This window comes from Camelus dromedarius, chromosome 10 (genome assembly GCF_036321535.1).
Source record: "Camelus dromedarius isolate mCamDro1 chromosome 10, mCamDro1.pat, whole genome shotgun sequence".
In the NCBI taxonomy this organism is placed as follows: domain Eukaryota; kingdom Metazoa; phylum Chordata; class Mammalia; order Artiodactyla; family Camelidae; genus Camelus; species Camelus dromedarius.
Genome location: NC_087445.1, coordinates 36,075,177 through 36,096,823, shown reverse-complemented (window position 1 = coordinate 36,096,823; position 21,647 = coordinate 36,075,177). Strand labels below are relative to the sequence as shown.

Genomic DNA, 21,647 nt, shown 5'->3' with positions numbered 1-21,647 from the left:
TTCCATCTCCTTTTGCAGTCTGAAGTAATGAGCCTCTGAGAACTAACAAGGCTGAGCTGATTTTAGAGATTTACTATCATGAACACTATAGCACGGTGTGTACGTGGCTTTCTGTATAATAACGAAATATCAGGAAAATAGTCCAGATTGATTGTAGCTGGTGATTTAGTACCCCTGAACTGAATGTAATATACCAACAGAGATAATAAATGTAGTGGAGGGTGAAGAAAGGAAGTTATGTAGGGGCATGAAACAAGGGATTGTAATGGAGAGAAAATATCAATTTTGTGTAACCCTCAATAAATATGGATTATATAGATATGTCTGACTTTATACCTGGGGCATTTCACAAAAATTCAGATAAGACTTTTAATGGGCTTTGATTTCCAGAGAATGTCCCTTGAGTTTTCTATAAAATTTACAGGGTTTCTTCTCTGAGTTTCCCTGGTTGCCTTAAGCTTATTTCATGTATTTTATTGGAATCAGAATGATAAATGAATGATTTGATTGTCAAAGGGCTAGACAAAGAGCCAGACAATAAGGCAGTCTGCATAAATTCAGAATTTTCTCTTTAATCAGAGCTCTGAGGTCAGAATGGCTGAATTAATCCAAGTGGATGATTAATTTTTCTGCCTGGTTAGTGTTCACCACAATTTTATAGATTTCAGGGTGGATGAAAGGAATGAACCTGATTTTGTAGCCATCACACAAGAATGTATTCCTCCAAATGGCCCTCGTCCCTCTGCTTACTCTGCAAGGATAAAAGTATATGCTAAAGATGTGGCCATTGGCCAAATGATATTTAAAGCCCTCTTTGGGAATTGACTTCAGAGCCCAGAGTCTTTTTAATAATCTTGGCTGTCACATACCTTCCTTTAGGGATAGATTTCGTATTTTGAGAACATCAAACAGCATTCGCAGCCAAATCTTGTAAATAAGGTGGATGATAAATTTGGATGACGCCCTTTGAGGTCACAAATCAAACATGACTAAATATGACTATTGAATATTGAAAATGATTTGCTGGTAGCTTAAAAAACCTCAAATTAACTTTGAAGTCAGTTCCAGTAAAGGAGTGGCCAAAGTATTTTGAGCAAAGGCAGTGCCCTTGGAACTTGTAAGTATAGAGAGTCTGCCAAGGTGACTATTCTAAAAGGGACTGCATCAATTTAGATGTTTGTTTAAAAAAAAAGATCAATAGCACCACTTCATGGGTGCAGTGAAATGTAATAGGAAGAACAGCAAGAGCCAGAGGGATCTACCTCCGCCTCTTTTGGCTCTGAGTGACCTTGGACAAGTGATTTAAGCTGTCTTAGCTTCTGCTTCAAAATTAGCAATTGGAGATAATAATTCCCACTGAGACTGCTGTGAGGGTTAGAAATACAGCATGTAAAACACCATGTATATTGGCTGTCACATAGTACAGGGTCTGTGATTATTTGATGGGCTTATCTATACCCAACCTTACTTCAAAATGGATTAGAAGTAGCTTAAATGCTTGTTTTCCACCCCTGCGTAGCCTTATTTAGGAAAGGGTAATGTTAATGAATGTACTATGGGCTCTAATCATTTATATTAACTTTTTCTTTTTTGCTTTTTAAAAGCGATGTATTGCTCTGTTAAATACCAATTACGGTGTGTGCAGAAAATGCACTAATCAATGTTAAATAGCCCTTACAACATATCAAACACTATTCTAAGTGTTGTGTACATATATATATATATATAAGTATTAGCCTGTAACATCCAATAACCGTGTGATATAGATACTATTACTATGCCCATCTTAGAAATGGTAAAATTGGAGCATTTTCTGTGATTAAGTTATACAAAATCAAAGAGCTAATAAGTGATGAAACCAGGGTGCAAATTCAGGCAGTCTGTAGCCCACACCTGTCCCCCTTAACAGTACAATACCTCATTAAGTGTAGTGAATGACAGGATGATCCTTTAGGTATAAATTTGATATTTGAAAACTATTAAGCACTATTTTTTTCAATTTTATTTTTTATTGAAGTGTAGTTGATTTACAGTGTTACTTTCAGGTGTATAGCAAAGTGATTCAGTTATACACACACACACACACACACATATATATACTTTTTTCAGATTCTTTTCCATTACAGTTAAGCACCATTTATAGCCAACTCTTGTAAATAAGGTGGTGGTAATCCTTTGAAGTCAACATCAAATATGACTTAATATTAGAATAGAATATTGAGAACGATTTGCTGGTAACTTCACATCCCAAAAATTAACTGTGAAAGCTGTTTCTATAAAGGAGTAGCCATAGTGTTTTGAGCAATGGCAGTGGCCTTGAAACATGCATGTATAGAGTCTACAGTGGCTTGTTGAGAAGGACAGGACCCACCTACCTATGCTGGCCAGGTGCTGGAAGGCAAATCCAGCTGCCATATAGACAAAAGTGTGGTCCAGCAGACAGCCCACTATCTCTAAGGGATCAACAAGTGGCCATCTAGACAAGTCGTTGGCATTCTTGATCCAGAAAATAGGGTAACCAGGGTCGTGAGGCAGCCAGCATTGGGGCAGTCTGTCCATAGGGGAAGAACCCAAATCACTGGATGGAAGGAAGATTAGGGGGCAGATCCACAAGAGCTTTCCATTGGCCAACCCAGACAGAAGCCAGAGGAACAGGGGGCTATTGATCCAGCCCATAGAGGCCCACAGGGCACAGAGTGGAGTGGAGAAGGGGCAAAGTGGATCTTGAGAGGGAAACTGCAGATGTCCAGCCCGCAAGTCTTCATTGAAGCCGGACAGGATCGGGGACACATCCCTGAGTTCCAATCACAGAGACCTCATTCTGGTTGACATCTGGTACTCAGCTCACTCTGAAACCATCACCAGTACCATCTGCCAAGCCGCACTTCACAATTTCAGGCACAAGGATATCAGGGAAAACAAAATAATAGTTTGCTGAGGCAAGATATTCTGTGTGAGGAGGCTTTTTTTGACCACATGAGCCTATTTAAACTGAAAGGGATTTTAGGAAGGAGAAATGTGTGTTCTGTATCCATCTTGGCTCCCAGTATCATTGAATTTAATTTCCAAAGGATTCAAAGGAGACTAAGCTTTAAAGAACTCGTCCTTTTTACTTCTGTCTTTTATATGCTACTCTTTTATAAACAGAAGCACTGTGTTTAGATGAGCTGATGATTTGAATGGGATTCTTCATGTCCTTTGGATCCCCTATAGATGTTTCACGATCGATCTCACGGAAGGAAAACACATGTATAGGGTAGGGAGGATAGATAAGGATACCTGGATATTCTTATTCTCTCTCTCTCTCTTTTTTTAAATGAGAATCATTAATCTCCCAGCCTATGCAGATTGCATGTGTGTGTGTGTGTGTGTGTGTGTGTGTGTGTGTGTGTGTGTGTGTGTGTGTGTGTGTGTGTGTGTGTGTGTGTGTGTGTGTGTGTGTGTGTGTGCGTGCACTACATCCAGGGCATAATTTGTTTGGCAACTACAACTGTTGCTATAGAAATTAATGGTCTCAGTGTCATGGACAGTATTTGGCTTCATAGCAGACATCACGCTGACTGGAACAGTAGGTGTGCAGGTGGATTAGGACAAGCTGCAGTCCCAAGAAATAGGAGGGAAAGACAAGCAACATTCGTTAAGTCCACGGGAGACAATTGTACTACTTTAAATATCTGCAGAAGTATAAAAACGTATATAAGTGAAATCATATTGTTCAATCTAGTTTTTTCAGAAGGGAGAATGGCTAGTACAATCTTCCTCTTTTCCCACTTGTCCCGGCTCCACCTTCATGTGTTTCCCTACACCTGCATTTCTACTCCCCCGGCCCTCACACACACACACACAATAACTCTCCAGGTTAACAACCTGGTGTGATTTCTTTCATTCTTTTTTACATTGCATTTTGTCTTCAGTCAGACCCTTCTTATAAAACTACTTCTGAATGTGTTAAAAGGGACAGTCTACTGGAAATTCTTATTAACAACTACTGAAGGAGAGATCAACCAAAGTAATTTACAGCCTCCCCCTTCTGTTAATCCCAAACCAACAGGAGCCTCAGCTAACATTATGAGCTGCCTGGATTTAACTGCTGAATCACAAAATGTGTTATTTCTAAATGGTGCACTGCAGTGGTGTTCACTTTTTCCAGCCTAGCTGTGGAACATTCCAGAGCCAGGAGCCAGAAAGCCACCTGTGCGTCACTGCTGGCAGTCTGGATTCCATCACCCCTGCAGCCAAGATGCCACAGCACCCCGTCCTCATGTTGTGTGGCTGCTCCTGCAGAGGGGACTGTCTTGCCTGTGTCCTCCAGGTCATCAAGCCTTTTTGTGGAGGGGGAGGATTTTCTTCAACCAGCTGCATCTCCTCCCTTCTACTCTCTCAGCCCCCAGAGGCACATGGTTCATAATCTGGGACATTGACTAGATGATGGCACTCTTCTCCTAGGCCTCAGTTCCCAGGATGCTTACGAGCTATGAAATCCAGACCCTATAAGGCCAGCAGCACTTGCATGATTCGCAAAGGTGATACCGTTGTCGTTGTTTTAGCTCATCTCCTTTTGTAGCTTGAACTTATTTCCGTTTTGCATTTATCACCAGGTATGATAATTATCAAAGCTGTTAGCCCTTGAAGGCTGGGCCCGTGGATTAGACACTTGGCATCCTCCTTGCCTTGCACAGTGCCTGGTACATATCTGATAAATGCCAACTGGACCAGTGCACTCAAAAGTAGGGAAGTGTTGACTCACTAGAGTTCTTTGGGCACGTAAAGCATCAGAAGAAGGTGGAGAAGGTTGCATGGGTAGATAAGGGCAGCAAAGATTCAAGATGGAAATAAGAAATGAGTTCTCCAAAGGCTAGGCATGCCATTATCTAAAAGGCCCCTGATATTGGGGAATGGGAGATAATTTTTTTCTTCTTAATCACTAAAAATTTATTGACTACTTACTGTGTACCTTCTGTGCTTGGCACTGGGGAATCAAAGATAAATGATGTGTCCTCTTTTCTCAAGGACTTCATGTTATTTGTAAAGAACAGTTACTCAGAATGACAGGTAATATAATAAAATTATATATAATACATAATAAATACAGAGAGAGTACGGTGAGGACAATGGGAGCCCTGCTGGCCCCCTCCTGTCTCCCCATCCTCACCTCCTACCACATCATCCCTTACTCACTTCACACACCTTATGTGAAGACACCTTATGTCTTTGAATACAGCAAGGCCTTTCTCACCTCAAGGCCCTGCCCTCAGATCTTTACCTGGCTGCCTCTTTTTCCATCAAAGAATGGGGGAAAGGCGATACTTCTGCTTTAAGATGAGTTTGGTAGCTCCATAATGGCCTCCTTTACTGCTGGCTGTCATAGTGCTTGAAGGAAACTGCTGTAATTGTGGTTGGTGTTGAGTAGCTATAATGCATCCTAATGTTAGAGAGTCAGTCAGATGTCCCTGGTCCTCCAGGAGCTTTCTGCTGATGCATTAAAGAGTTCACTTCCCATATGTTTTGTCCATTTGTAAGCTGAGCTCTCCAAAAGAACACTGTGAGAAAAGTTCACACGTTGTTGAACCCACTTGCCACAGTGTCTTGAAATTGTCGGGATCCTGCCTGTTTCTGTTGTTCTTTGCATCCTTTGTATTTGTTTCCACACACTGTACACAGATTATGCTAGAAAGCTATTTTGTGACAAGAAGGATTGAGAGAGGTTGAAAGCAAAACTCTCTCTTTAGCTACAAGTCCCTCTGGAAATAAGGAAAGAGGCCTACTCATATTTTAAGGAAATGAGCATGTTATCCAGTATCAGCTATAATGCTAATTCATAGAATCAAAGAATTTTAGATCCGGGATATATGAGGGAAGTGAGTGTTAGCTAGTCAGTATGTGTTTAAGTGTATCTGTCAGAACACTAGCCTCTAGAAAAGAAGTGTTTCTCAAATAAGTTTGAGAAGGAACCCTGCATCCTGTATCTCCCCCCCTCCCTTGAATATTCACAATGGAAAATCAATTCCAACTCCGCTTTTGACCACGGAGTCTTTTTCCTTTGTGTAATAGCTGTTAATGTCCTGCTGTAGGACGAGAGTCTGTTCTCATAGTGAGAGCCAGAAAATGAAGCCACTTCGCGGAGGCAGCAGAGCCAGTAACGACAGGATGAGAACTGCTGAGGGCTGATAGCCTCCCCCAGAATGGCTCCGTATTTGTATTGACAGCAATGGCTTCAAAACATTCCAGGATGATTTTTTTCCCCTTGAAATTTACTTAAAGAATCATTTCTAAAGTATCTAGGATCCTAGTTTAATTTAGAGAGATTTATCCCTTAGCAGATGGAAAATGCGTCAATTGGCTCGTTCAATTTAGTAGTACTCTATTCAGATGCATCAGAAATGGAACCGAATAGTAACCCTGATGAGGAACTAAAGGCTCACTGGGGCTCTCAGTCTGAGGGGTGGGGAAGGGAGAAAGCCTTAAGCAATTAAACAAGAAGGTACGTAATTACAAATTACCACACGTGCTACGAAGAAGGTGCACTAAAGATTGAGCTTAAAATTGCAATCACTGTTTAAATGACCCAGATTCAGAAAGGATCAATAACAGCTGTTTTTATGGTTATCTTGGCACTCAGCACCTGACTACAGCCTGAACCACTTAACAGCCCCTCCCCTTCTCGTTCTTCCAGCCGGGTGGAGCAAAATGAGCTCGCAGTGAGCCAGCCCAGCCTCTCTCCCAGCCGACCCCGACGCCCACCATGAACCACTTGGAAGGGGCCGCGGAGGTGGAGATGACCGACGAGGCGGCAGGCGGCGAGGTGAACGAGTCGGTGGAGGCCGACTTGGAACACCCCGAGGTGGAGGAGGAGCAGCAACAGCAGCAACGCTATGCGGGCCGCCCCCCGCGCGGGCGCGCCGTCGAGGACCTCTGCGCCCAGCCCGGGCAGCAGCAGGAGGAAGAGGAGCGCGGTGAGTGCCTGGCGCGCTCGGCCAGCACTGAGAGCGGCTTCCACAACCACACGGACACGGCCGAGGGCGACGTGATCGCCGCGGCCCAGGACGGCTACGACGCGGAGCGCGCGCAGGACCCCGAGGACGAGAGCGCGTACGCCGTGCAGTACCGGCCCGAGGCGGAGGAATACACGGAGCAGGCGGAGGCCGAGCACGCCGAGGCCACGCACCGCCGCGCGCTGCCCAATCACCTGCACTTCCACTCGCTGGAGCACGAGGAGGCCATGAACGCGGCGTACTCGGGCTATGTCTACACGCACCGGCTCTTCCACCGCGGCGAGGACGAGCCCTACGCCGAGCCTTACGCCGACTACGGGGGCCTGCAGGAGCACGTGTACGAGGAGATCGGGGACGCGCCCGAGCTGGACGCGCGCGACGGCCTGCGGCTGTACGAGCAGGAGCGCGACGAGGCGGCGGCGTACCGGCAGGAGGCCCTGGGCGCGCGGCTGCACCACTATGACGAGCGCTCAGATGGCGAGTCCGACAGCCCGGAGAAGGAGGCTGAGTTCGCGCCCTACCCGCGCATGGACAGCTACGAGCAGGAGGAGGACATTGACCAGATCGTGGCCGAGGTCAAGCAGAGCATGAGCTCTCAGAGCCTCGACAAGGCGGCAGAGGACATGCCCGAGGCCGAGCAGGACCTGGAGCGCGCCCCCACCCCGGGCGGGGGTCGCCCCGACAGCCCTGGGCCGCAGGCGCCAGCGGGGCAGCAGCGGGCGGCAGGCAGCGCGGGCGGCGAGGTGGTGCAGCGGTACAGCAAGGAGAAGAGGGATGCCATCTCGCTGGCCATCAAAGACATCAAGGAGGCCATCGAGGAGGTGAAAACCAGGACCATCCGTTCGCCTTACACCCCCGACGAGCCCAAAGAGCCCATCTGGGTCATGCGCCAGGACATTAGTCCCACCAGGGATTGTGACGACCAGAGGCCGGTGGATGGAGATGTAAGTGTATGCGGGTTCGGGCTTGCTCAACATCACACTTGGCCAGGAGCGGAGATGGGCGCTGGGTGGCCTCGTTTGTCATTGGGAAATGACTTGATGAGATGGATGATCTGTGGGGATGCTAAAAAATGTGTCCACCTTAAGCCTCAGAAACAGCTTGCACTTAAGCGATCGTGAGTGAAACACAGGTGGGAGGGAATTAAGTGTCGAGAGGTTGCCGTAAATCAGTGGTTCTCAAACTTCCTGGAGCATTTGTTCAGAAATTGATTTCCAGGCGCACCACTCCCCATCCCCCAGTTTCCCACTTAGAAGTTATAGGCCGTAGCCTGACATCAAATAAAAAGAAAAGGAAAAGAAAACGAGTCTGGATTGAGTAACGAGAGACTTTATTGGAAAGGTTTATTGAAAGAAGGAAAGGCACTGTTGTAATAGAGGGATGGGGACTGTTGCAGTAGCAGAACCTCTGACTGTAAGAACTGCAAGTCTCTAGGGTTAGGCAAAAGGGGGGTTCTTTTATAGGGAGGAATAAGCAAGGCTAGAAAGAACAAGGGGTGAGGACATGCGATGAAAGCATAACTGGAATGCGTTGCCCACAAGAGAGTGTTTTAACCTGAGCCCAGCCTATTCCCAGGACGGGCTGTTAAGGGAGGGATTGTTGTATGGCCAAAGCTCAGGGACCTGGAAGAAGGCGAGAAGCTTAATCGAATGCTAGTTAATAAGCATTTTGTTCTGATCAGTCAGCAGTTCAGCTAATCATTTGTCTTGGAGGGTCTGTGTCTGGCCTCATCATAGGTAAATGAGGGGGCACCTGTGAGTTTCTCAGGTCTTCTGGGTCTTCTTGTACAAGCCTTTTCCAGAACACAAAAGGGGTCGGCATTCCTTAACCTTTGCTGTTTTCCTGAATCTCAGGGCTCAGGTGAAGTTCAATATTATCACCAGTTAGTTCCCAGCTAATGCTGCTGGTCCCAGGACCACAATTTGAGAACTACTGCCTTAAAACAACCCCTTAAAGGTTTGAAACGGACATTGTGGCCTCTTTGGAGGAAATCAAAGAAGTATCCTTCTGGGCCTTTGCCAGCCAGGGGTGTCTGCAGTTTTTTCACCCACCCTTGACTTTCAGGAGAGGCTTAATTTTCATTTCTGGTGGTACCAGCGCGTCCTTCTCACCTCCCAAGAGGCACGGTTTTGAAATGAATTAGACTTTCTGTGAAGAGCTACAGAAAGCTATTGCTGCCCTGTTGACATTTCATTTTACGTTTTTTGAAATACCAAAGAAATTTGATAACTTGGCAAGCTTGGGTGTTACAGTCTATTCAAAACAAATCAAGAAGGCTAACCTTTGCCCCCACTACCTGGCTCTAAAGATTCTCTCTCTGCCACAACTCTCACTTTTCCATGCTCTTGAAGAATTTTTAAGCACTTTGATTTAAAGAGGGAGCTTGGAGTAAAAGAAGGGTCAAGAGGTTAAGTTTAGTTTCATTTAATTCTGCATTTATGATTGCACCAGGCTATTTCTCAGTATACCTTTTGGAGTGGGAACCCATTATTGGTAGCTGTTCATTTTACTTATCTGTAAAGGGTTATGCAGCTCAGAGAGGTATCATTCGCCTCTTCTTTTAGTAACAGTCAACAATGGCTGTTAGCTGATTAAATCGCAGGCACCTTCAAGGAAAGATTGGAAACAGATTGGGAAAGGATCTGCATCCTCCCCAGTAAGGGGGCAGCATTTATTGGGTCAGTCAGTTCAGCATGCTCAGTATCTCCTCTCTCTTGTCCAGGCTACACAATCAAACAGTTAAAAACAGATGCGCACTTGGGCAGAATTCTCAGTGACCTCCAGCTGTCTCCAGGTTTGTGCTGGCTAGCAGGGAGGGATGCAGAAAGCATTTTGCAAATGTAGTGGAAATGGAGCAGGTTTTTAAAAGTGGGGAGCTGGCAAGAGGCTGGGTTCTGCACCCTTTTAGAAATTTGAAGAGCCATCTGCGAAGAAGCTGCAGGAACATTTGGTCTGGGTGTGGCCTCTTCCTTTATCTCTCTCACCTGCGCCAGCTCCACGAAATGACTGCCTTAACCACCCTGTCCCTGCAGCCTCACGATAAATCCACAGCACAGCCTAACTTGGGGGCGGGGGCTTGCTTTTACCTATTTGAACTAGAAGAACAACTTAACCCTCTTGCATGATGTTTCATTCAGAAGTAGAATTGATTCTAGAATATTGGGTGATGCTCTAGAAATCCATCTGACCAAAAATTCAACTTGACACTAAGAAATTGGTGAGGGCTTACTGGGTTAAGAATAGTTAATACAAAACAAAACCAAAAACCTGTGCCTTAAGCTATTCTGCCAGCCATCTTAAAGTCATTTGAATTGGTGGGTTGCATGTCATCTGTTATGCCTTATTTATAGGAAGGACCTTCATTTGCTTCCTCTTTGATGGTATTATGGGAGAATATATAAGTATATGTATTCTGTTGATTTCCATCTCAGCATCAGAAAGTATTTACTGAATGTTCATGCCGTGTATGCTGTTGTAGAAGATGGAAAAGCACTATTAAAAGCAGTGTGGTCTGAAGTCTTTCTGGAAGGTACTTGTTAAAAATACAGATTACTACCTTTCCTTCCAAAACCAAAATACCTAAAGTGGGGCCAGTGGTCTGTGGTTTTGTTTTGTTTGCTTTGTTTTATTTTGTTTTGTAAAGTCTCCCTGTGATTCTTAACTGCATAAAATAAATAAGTGAGTAAGAGCCACTGATTTAAAGGACAGATATCACCTGAGTAGTTTCCCCACGTAAGATCTGTGGATTGGAGACCTAGCTAAATCTCCTATTAGCACAAGGAAGGAGCTGCCCCACTCTGGTTTCAGTCAACAGGCCTGAAAAAGGGGCCCTGGAATTCTTGGTACAGAAGCAGTGCATTCCCCAAAAGATCAGGAACTACAGCAGAGCGAATAGACAGAAATATAAGCCACGTGTACTACTTGCCAGAGATGTCTGCTGATAGCTGAATCTGCTTTTAACACTACTTTTAATTCCCTCAGAGCTTTAGCGTATTTCTCTTATGTAGAGGATACTTGCTGGTGACTCGTACAAAATGTGAGGATAGGGTTGCTCATTAGCAGGAACTTACTGAACGCAGACTAGATGCTCAGCACTGAGTGAAAATAATTGCTTTCTGGAAAAACAGTTATAAATGCTTTTCTTCTAGAAAAGACTCTCTTCCAGATACATGTTGAAAACTACCTCCCAACCTCCTTCATGAAAAATATTGTCAATGAATGACCAGTTCTTTTTTTCTCATTGCTTTCTTTTTTTAAAAAAAAATTGAAATATAGCTGATTTACAATGTTGTGATACTTTCTGGTATACAGCATAGTGATTTAGTTATACATGTATATACACACACACACACACTTTGCCATATTCCATCTTCATTATAGGTTATTACAAGCTATTAAATGTAGTTCCTGTGCTAGGCAGTAGGACTGTTGTTTATTTTGTCTATAATAGTTTGTATCTGCTAATCCCAAACTCCTAATTTTCTCTTCCGTCTTTTCCCCCAGTAACCATGTTTCTTTTCTGTGTCTAAGTTTCTGTTTTATAAATGAGTCCACTTGTGTTATTTTTTTTTAGATTCCACATATAAGCGATACCATACGATATTTGTTTGACTGACTTCACTTAGTATGATAACCTCTAGGTCCCTCCATGTTTCTGCAGATGGCATTAGTTCATGGTTTCTTATCACTGAGTAGTATTCCATTGTGTGTATATATATATATATCACAACTTTTTTTTGAGCATTGAATATACATATTTTTATTGAACTATAGTCAGTTTACAACATCGTGTCAGTTTCCGGTGTACAGCATAAATGCTTTTCAGTCATACATGAACATACATAAATTCATTTTCATATTCTTTTTCACTGTAAATTACTACAGGATATTTAATATAGTTCCCTGGGCTATACAGTGTGAACTTGTTTATCTATTTTATATATATTAGTTAGTGTCTGCAAATCTCAAACTCCCAATTTATCCCTTCCCACTCCCTCCTCCCCCCAACCCCATAACCATATACAATGTAGTATTGTAAACTATAGTCACCATGCTGTACATTACATCCCCAGATGGTATTTATCTTATAACTGAAAGTTTATACCTTTTGACCTCCTCCACCTATTTCACTGACAATACCCCCCCACCCCTGCCTGGTCTCTGGCAACCATCAATCTATTTTCCTTTTGTATGATTTTCTCTTTTCGATGCCACATATAGGTGAGATTATATAGTTACTTATCTTTCTCTGTCTGACATTTCACTTAGCATAATACTTTCAAGTTTCATCCATATTGTTGCAAATGGCAGGATTTCCTTCCTTTTTATGGCTAAATAATGTTTCATTGCGTGTGTGTGTGTGTGTGTGTGTATATATATGCAGTTATATAAACAATATACATTCAGTGGACACGTAGGTTATTTCCATGTCTTATCTATTGTCAGTAAGGCTGCAATGAACATTAGATACATATATCTTTTTGAAATAATGATTTTTGTTTCCTTTGGATGAATACCCGGAAGTGATTTCTTGATCATAGAGTAGTTTTATTTTTAATTTTTGAAGAATCTTCATTCTGTTTTCCCTAGTAGTTGCACCGGTTTATATTTACACCACTAGTGCACAACGGTTTCCTTTTCCTTCTTTTTTTTCCAATCTTCATGAATGATCAGAACGTTATTTTATTCCTGTCACATTTTTATTTAAAATTCATGTATTTCAAATAATTTTTTCTGATTCTATAGAAGTGCATTTTGTTACTGTGCAAAATGATTACTAATCAAAAGAATGTTATGAAATAGCATGAGTCTTTACTAGATCATTGTATCATTTTTTTCTTTTGTTGGATAAATTTGACATGTAACATTGTGTAAATCTAGGGTACACATCATGTTACTTTGGTACCTTTATATATTGTAATATGGTTGCTGTTGTAACAATAATTAATACATTACATACTCATACAATATTACTGTGTGCTTAATTGTACATGAAATCTCTATGGCTATTTTGGTACTTGTTACAAGTTGGTACCCTTAAACACCCTCAGTCTTATCCCCCTACCCCAACACCCTGGTAACCACTGTTTTACTCTTGTTTTGTTTTCTAAACATGTTTGATATCGTGTGCGTGTGTGTGTGAGTGTGTGTGTGTGTGTGTGTGTTTTAGATTCCACATATAAGTGACCTGGCTTATCTCATTACCAAAATGTACTCAAGGTCCATCCATGTTGTCACAAAAAAGAAGGATATCCTTCTTTCTTGTGGCTGAATAATACCCCGTTGTGTATATACCACATCTTTTTTATCCACTCGTCTGTTGGTGGGCATCTGAGTTGTTTCCATATCTTTCACAATGGGCTATTGTGAATAATGCTGCAATAAACATGGGGTGGACACATCTTTCCAAATTCCTTTGGGTTTTCATTTCCTTTGGGTATATTCCCAGAAGTGGAATTGCTGGGTTGTGTGGTAGGTCTATTTTTAATATTTTGAGGAACGTCCATGTTGCTTTCCATAGTGGTTGGAGCAATTTACATTCCCATAAACAGTGTATAAGGGTTTCTTTTCACCACATCTTCTCCAGCACTGGTTGTTTTCTTGTCTTCTTCATAATAGTCATTCTAACGTGTCTGAGGTGATGTCTTACAGTTGTTTTGGGTGCATTTTTTTTTTGATGATTAATGATGTTGAGCACCTTCCCCTGGGCCTGTTGTCCATTTTGATGTCCTCTTTGGAAAAATAACTGTTTAGGTCTTCTGCATATTTTTTGTTTTGTTTTGTATGGATGGGGCACAAGATCAATTAAAAAAATTTTTTAAGCTGTGTTCTTTATATATTTTAGATGTTAATGCCTTACTCAGTACATGACTTGCAAAATTTTTCTCCCATTCTGTAGGCTGCCTTTTAATTTTGTTAATTGTGTCTTTGCTGTGCAGAAGCTTTTGAGTTTGTTGTAGTCCCATTTGTTAATTTTTGCTTTTGATGTTTGTCCCTTTGGTATCATGTCAAAAAAATCCTTTCTAAGAGCAACATCGATGCACTTCTTCCCTATGTTTTCTTCTAGAAGTTTTATGGTCTCTGGCCTTAAGTTTAAGTCTTTGATCCATTTTGAGTTAATTTTTATGAGTGATGTGCAATAGGGGTTCAATTTCACTGTTTTGCATGTGTTTCTCCAGGTTTTCTAGCACCATTTGTTGAAGAGACTGTCCTTTCCCCATTGGGTGTTCTTGGCTTCCTTGTTGAATATTAGTTGACCACATATGCTAGGATTTAATTCTGGGCTCTCTATTCTATCCCATGGGTCTATGTGTCTATTTTTCTGTCAATACATATTATTTTATTTCTATGGCTTTCCATTGTAGTGTGTAATAAAAAAGTGTGATACTTTTGGTTTTGTTCTTTTTCTCAGCATTGCTTTGGCTATCCGAGGTCTTTTGTGGTTCCACATAAATTTTAGGATTGTTTCTTCTATGTCTGTAAAGAATGGCTTTGATATTTTGCTGGGGATTGTGTTGAACCTGTAGATGGCTTTGGGTAGTGTGACTGTTTTAACAATACTAATTCTTCGGGTCCATGGACAAGGGTTCCCTTTTCTGTACAGACTCGCCAGCATTTCTTACCTCTTGTCTTTTTGAGAACAGCCTTTCTAACAGGTGTGAGATGACATCTCATTGTGGTTTTGATTTGCATTTCCCTGATTAATGATGTTGGGCACTTTTCCATGTATCTATTGGCCATTTGTATATCTTTGGGAAAATGTCTATTCAGTTTCTCTGCCCAATATTAAAATCAAATTTTTTTGATTATTGAGTTGTATGAGTTATTTATCTATTTTGGATATTAATCCCCTAACATACATGATTTGTAAATATTTTCTCTCATTCTGTAGATTGCCTTTTTGTTTTATCAGTGGTTGCCTTTTCATTTTATCAGTTGTTTCATTTGCTGTATGTAAGATACTCAATTTTTATTATTTTGAGATATAATTGACACATGTAACTTTAAGGTGTACAGTGTTGAGTTCATAAACATACATTGCAATATGATTGCCATTGTAACATTAGCTAATACCTCTATCATGTCATGTAATTATCATTTCTTTTTCTGTGGTGAATATAAAGATTAATCTCTTAGCGAGTTTGTCTATAATACAGTATCATCTATAATCAGTATATTGTACATTAGATCTCCAGGATTTATTTATTTACAAGTTTCAAGCTTGTACACCTAAACAATATCTTTTATATTTCCTGGCCCCCCAGCCGCTGGTAACCGCCATTCTATGTTCTGTTTTTACAAGTTTGGCTTTTTCAGATTCCTCATACAAGTGATAACATATGGTATTTGTCTTTCTCTAATTTATCTCAGTTTAATGTCTTCAAGGCAAATCCATGTTGTCACAAATAGCAGGATTTCCTTCTTTCTCATGGCTGAACAGTATTCCATTGTCTTTATCTACCACATCTTCTTAATCCAGTCCTTCATTGATGGACTCTTAGATTGTTGCCTTACCTTGGCTATTGTGAATAATGGTGCAGTAAACGTAGGAGTGCATGTATCTCTTTGATATCCTATATTTATTTCCTTTGAATGTATACCCAGAAGTGGGATCTCTGGATCATATGGTAGTCTTAAAAATTTTTTTTGAGGAACCTCCATTCTGTTTTCCCATAGTGGCTGAACCAATTTACATTTCTACCAACAGTGTACAAGGGCTCCCTTTTCTCCAGCAGGTTTTCCTTAAGTTTTAAACTCTGTTTATACAAGCATAAGAAGTCTCTTTTAGGCATTTTCAGTCAGTCCTCATATTTTGAATACCTTTAATATCACCAATGAGACCTCATTTCCAAGAAATCTCACCAACACTCCTTATCTCTTGTCGTCTTGTTGACAGTTGTTTTAACAGCTGAGGTGATATCTCATTGTGGTTTGGATTTGTATCTCCCTGAAAATTAATAATGTTGAGCATCTTTTCACGTATGTGTTGGGCATTTGGATATCTTCTTTGGAAGAATTTCCATTTAGTTCCTCTGCCCATTTTTAAACTAGATTTTTTTGTTGTTGTTATTGAGTTGTATGCATTGTTTATATATTTTGGATAATAGCTCCTCATTTGATATATGGTTTGCAAATATTTCCTCCCTTTCTGTAGGTTGTCTTTTCATTTTGTTTATTTCTTTTGCTGTGAAGAAGCTTTTAAGTTTAATACAGTCCCATTTGTTGATTTTTGCTTTTATTATTTGTGCTTTTGGTGTCAGACCCAGAAAATGATTGCCAAGACCAATGTCAAGGAGCTTCTTACCTGTTTTTTTTCCCCCCTTGGAGTTTTATGGTATTAGGTCTTATGCTTAAGTCTTTGATCCATTTTAAGTTAGCTTTTCTTGAGTGGTGTAAGACAGAGGTCTAGTTTCATTCTTTTACATGTGAATATCCAGTTTTCTCAGCACCATTTATTGAAGAGACTGTCTTTATCCAATGAGTATTCCTGGCTCCCTTGTAAAAGTTGACTGTATATGCATGGGTTGATTTCTGGGCTCTCAATTCTGTTTTTGTTGTTTTATTTTGTGTGTGTGTGGGGGGTGGTAATTAGGTTTGTTTGTTTGTTTTTTAACAGGTACTAGGGATTGAACTCAGGACCTGGTGCATACTAAGCATGCACTCTACCACTGAGCTATACCCTCCCAACAGTGGGTTCTCAGTTCTGTTCCATTAGTCCATGTGTCTGTTTTTATGCCAGTATCATGCTGTTTTAATTACTATAGCTTTATAATATAGCTTGAAATCAGAAAGTGTGATGCCTCTAGCCTCATTCTTCTTTCTCAGGATTGCTTTGGCTATTCAGGGTTTTTGTGGTTTTATATAAAATTTAGGATTATGTTTTCCACTTCTAAAACATACCATTGGAATCTTGATCAAAATTACATTTGGATTTGGGTAATATGGACACTTAAGCAATATTAATTCTTCCCATCCGTGAACATGAGATATATTTCCATTTATTTGTGTCATCTTTTATATCGTTCATCAGTGTCTTGTATTCAGGGTAGAGATTTTTTTACTTTCTTGGTTATATTATTCCTAGATAGTCATTTTGATGCTATTGAAATGGGATTATTTAAAAATTTCTTTTTCAGATAATTTGTGTTTAGTGTAGAAAAATGCTATTAATTTTTATCTGTTAATTTGGTATCCTGTGCTCTACTGAATTTGTTAGTTAGATCTAACAGCGTTTTTGGTGGAATAGTTAGGGTTTTCTATAAATAAAATCATGTCTTTTGCAAATAGAGACAAATTTACTTCCTCCTTTCCAATTCTGGTGCCTTTTTATTTCTCCTTCTTGCCTGATTGCTCTGGCAAAGGCTTGCAGCACTATGTCGAATAGGAGTGCTGAGAGTGGGCACCTCTGTCCTACTCCTCATCTAGAGGAAAAGCTTTTAACCTTTCGCTACCAAGTATGATGTTAGCTGTGGGCTTGTCATATACCACCCTTATTATATTGAGGTCCATTCCTTCTGTACCTAATTTGTCAAGAATTTTTATTGTGAAAGGGATTAGAATTTTGTCAAATGCAGTTTTTCTGTCTACTGAAATGATCATACAATTTTGTCTGTCATTCTATTACTGTGATGTATCACATTGATTTTGTGTGTCTTGAACCATCTTTGCATCCCGGGTATAAATCCCTCTTGATTATGGTGTCTGACCGTTTTAATATGCTGCTGAATTCAGTTTGCTTGTATTTTGTTGAAAAGGTTTGCAACTATATTCATCGGGGATCTTGGCCTGTAGTTTTCTTTTCTGGTAGTGTCCTTTCCTGGCTTTGATACTAGGATGTTGCTGACCTTGTAAACTCAGTTGAGGAGTCTTCCCTCCTCTCTGATTTTTTGGGGAGAGTTTGAGAAGTATTGACATTAATTCTTTAAGTGTTGAAAAAATACTGAACCATCTAGACCTGGGCTTTTGCTTGCAGAGAGTTTTTTTGTTTGTTTGGTTTTTGGGTTTTTTTTTAAATTACAGATTCTATTTCACTTCTAGTGACTGGTCTATTCAGATTTTCTGTTCCTCCTTGAGTCAGTCTTGGCAGGCTGTATGTTTCTAGAAATGTGTCCATTTTCTTTAGGTTGTCTAGTTTGTTGGCATATAACTTTTCATAGCATTGTCTTATAAATATTTTATATCTCTGTGGTATCAGTCTTTATTTCTCCTTTTTCATTTCTTACTTTGTTTATTTGGATCTTCTCTCTTTTCTTCTTGATGAGCCTGGCTAGAGGTTTGTCAGTTTTGTTTATCTTTCAAAACAGATAGCTCTTAGTTTAAGTGATCATTTCTATTTTTTTTTTAACCTCTAATTCCTCTCTGACTTTTGTTTCCTTCCTTCTGCTGAGTTTGGGCTTTTTTCTTCTTCTTGTGATTTTTTTTATTTTGTTGCAGATTTTTGTTCCTTGAAGAAGGCCTGAATTGCTGTGAACTTGCCTCTTAGAACTGGTTTTGCTGCATACCTTAGATTATGGAAAGTTGTTTTCACTTCCATTTGTCTCAGAGCATTTTCTGATTTCCTCTTTGATTTCGTCATGGACCCACTGGTTATTCAGTAACATGTTGCTTAGTCTCCACATGTGTGTGCTTTTTCATTTTTCTTTCTGTAATTCATTTCCAGTTTCATACTGTTGTGATTGGAAAAGACACTTGATATGATTTCTACCCTCTTACATTTGTTGGGGCTTGGTTTATAACCTAGTATGTGGTCCATCCGGGAGAATGTTCCATGTGCACTTGATAAGAATGTGTATTCTGATTGTTTTTTTTGGATCTTGCATCCTGTAGATATCAAAAAGTCCAACTGGTCTATTGTGTCATTTAGGACCTCTGTTGCCTTATTGATTTTTTTCTGTCTGGATGATCTGTCCATCGATGTCACCGAGGTGTTAAAATCTCCTACTGTTATTGTATTATTGTCAGTTTCTCTCTGTTAGTATTTGCTTTACGTATTTAAGTGCTCCTGTATTGGGTACATATATATTGAGTGAAATACTCTCTTGTGTGGATCCGTTTATCATTGTATAATGCCCTTCTTTGTCTTTCTTTATGACCTTTGTTTTTAAAATCTCCCTTGTCTGATAGGAGTTTTGCTACCCTTGCCTTCTTGTCATTTCCATTGGCATGAAATTTCTTTTTCTATCCCCTCCCTTTCAGTCTGTGTCTTTTACCATGAAGTGAGTCTCTTACAGGCAGCATTTTGAAGGGTCTTGTTTTTTTAATTCAGCCAGCCACCCTGTGTCTTTTGATTGGAGCATGTAGTCCACTGACATTTAAAGTAATTATTGATACGTATGTACTTACTGCCATTTTAATCCTTATTCTCCAGGTGTTTTTGTAGTACTTTTTAAATTTCTTTTTTTTTTCCCTCCATTGTGGTTTGATGATTTTCTTTTGTAGTTTTATGCTTAAGTTCCCTTTTTTTTTTTTTTGGTTTTTGTGTAGCTGTTGTGGATTTTTGATTTGTGATTACTAGGAGGTTTATATATATTGACCCATAATTATATATCTACTTGCCTTAAGCTGATAATTATTTAAGTTCAAACACATTCTGAAAGATCTATATTTTTACACCTACCTCCCATATATTGGGATGTCATATGCACACCTTCAAGCATATCCCTTTTTGTTTGTTGTAATCAGTCACTTTAATAATTTTTAAAATTTACATACTGACCTGTTTAAGTGATCTTCAACCTTACTATATATCTGCATTTCTTACTGGGATTTTCCATTTCCAATAGATTCTTATTTTTCTGTCTAGAGAAGACCTTTCAAGGCAGGGAGGGTATAGTTCAGTGGTAAAGTGCATGTTTAGCATGTACAAGTTCCTGGGTTCAATCCCCAGTACCTTCATTAAAATAAATAAGTAAATAAATAAACCTAATTACCTCCCCCAAAACAAAAAATAGAGAAGACCCTTCAAGGTTTTTTTTTGGAGGGGGGGTACATTTAGTATTAATGAACTCTTTTAGTTTTTGCCTGTCTGGGCAATTCTTTATCTCTATTTCTTTTCTAAGTGATAATTTGCTGGGTAGAGTTTCCTAGGTTGCGTGTTATTCCCCTTCAGGACTTTGGCTGTATCATGCCCCTCCCTTCTGGCCAGCAAAGTTTTTTCAGAGAAATGAGCTGATAGTCTTATGGGGGTCCCCTTGTCACTGACTCTTTGTTTTTCTCTTGCTGCCTTTAGAATTCTCTCTTATTTTCAAATTTTGCCTCTTTAATTATGTTATGTCTTATTGTGGGTCTGTCTGGGTTCATCTAGTTTGGGATCCTCTATGTTTCCAGTAATTGGATATCTGTTTCCTTCTTTAGGTTTGCAAAGTTTACAGCCATAGTTTCTTGAAATACATTTCCAATCCCGTTCTCTCCCTTGTCCTTCTGGAATCCCTGTTATGCATAGGTTGGCATATTTTATATTATCCCATAGGTCTCGTATGTTACTTTCATCCTTTTTCATTTGTCTTTCTGTCTGCTGTTCTGATTGGCTGATTTCTGTCATACTATCTTCCAGGTCACTGCTGCATTATTTTGTGTCATTTAGTTGGCTATTGCTTCTAGAGTGTTCTTTATCTCAGTTATTGAATTATTTATTTTGATTGGTTTATAGCTTCTAGTTCCATGTTTAAATGATTTACATTTATATTGATACTCTTTTCTTAATTCAGTTAATATTTTTATTACCAAATTTTTAAACTCAGTGTCTGTTAGACTGTTATTTATTTGGGGAGGGTGTCTCTTTTTCATTTGGGAGTAGTTCCTCTACCTTTTCACTTTACTCAACCTTCTCTGTTTCTATGAATTTAGATGAATTAGTTATCTATTGTGGTCTTGAAAGGATACTTTCATACAGCAGTGTTGCTGTGTAGACTGCATGTCCAGTATCTTTGGTGTGAGGGCTGGATTTGATGTAGACACCAGCCACATCTTTCCTCAGGCTGTGCTTTCCACCATCACCTTGATAGGGGATGTGGTTGGTGTTAGAAGAGCCAAAGCCCATGCAGGATGTCAGGCAGGACTTCCTCTCTGCTCTGTGGCTGTCACTGCCCTGTCATTGGTGAGGTCTGCTTCCCAGCTGCTGGAGCGGAAGCTCTGAGGATTGGGCTTGAGCAGGCTCTGTTCTCTTTAAGTGTGTTATTCCTTCTCCCCGCGCTGGGGGCTTTAGCTCAAAGGAGGGGAGTGCTGCAGTAAGTGGGGCTCATGTGTTCACAGGGGTGATGTGCTGCCTGTGTAGGTGTCTGTGGGCTCCACTCAGATGCAGCCCAAGGTCTTATCTTTTCCCCTGTTGTGGTCATTCCAGATCGAGTGCAAGGTTGTGGTGTGGGGTGCGTGGAGCCAGAACATTTGTTTGGCTGGGACTCGGGATCAGAGTTTGTGGTTACAGAAATTGAAGTGATTGCACTGCCATCAGAGTTCTGAGCTGCTTCTGAGGTCCTTCCTGTTTGAGCAAGCGCCATCACTGGCCACTGTTACACCTGGACCACACCTCAGGCCCCTGGCTGCTCCTGTGTCCCTAGATTGACTTCTCCAGGACCTGGTGCTCTGGATCCACTGCCAAGCTGTGGCATGGAGTGGGTGGGGTCAGAGTGCTCCCTTGTCTGAGAGTGGGGATTGCCA

General features: G+C 40.6%; 1 protein-coding gene across 6 annotated transcripts in view; it reads left to right on the top strand.

Annotated features, from left to right (window-relative positions):
* APBA1 (amyloid beta precursor protein binding family A member 1) overlaps positions 1 to 21,647 on the top strand; it is a 210,642-nt gene that overhangs the window by 123,708 nt on the left and 65,287 nt on the right. For all 6 annotated transcript variants that reach the window (XM_064490261.1, XM_064490260.1, XM_064490262.1 and 3 more), the window contains one exon: positions 6,674 to 7,936. In XM_064490261.1, coding sequence (XP_064346331.1) covers positions 6,743 to 7,936 — 1,194 coding nt within the window. In that variant the 5' untranslated portion in view covers positions 6,674 to 6,742. The remainder of the gene's footprint in view (positions 1 to 6,673; positions 7,937 to 21,647) is intronic.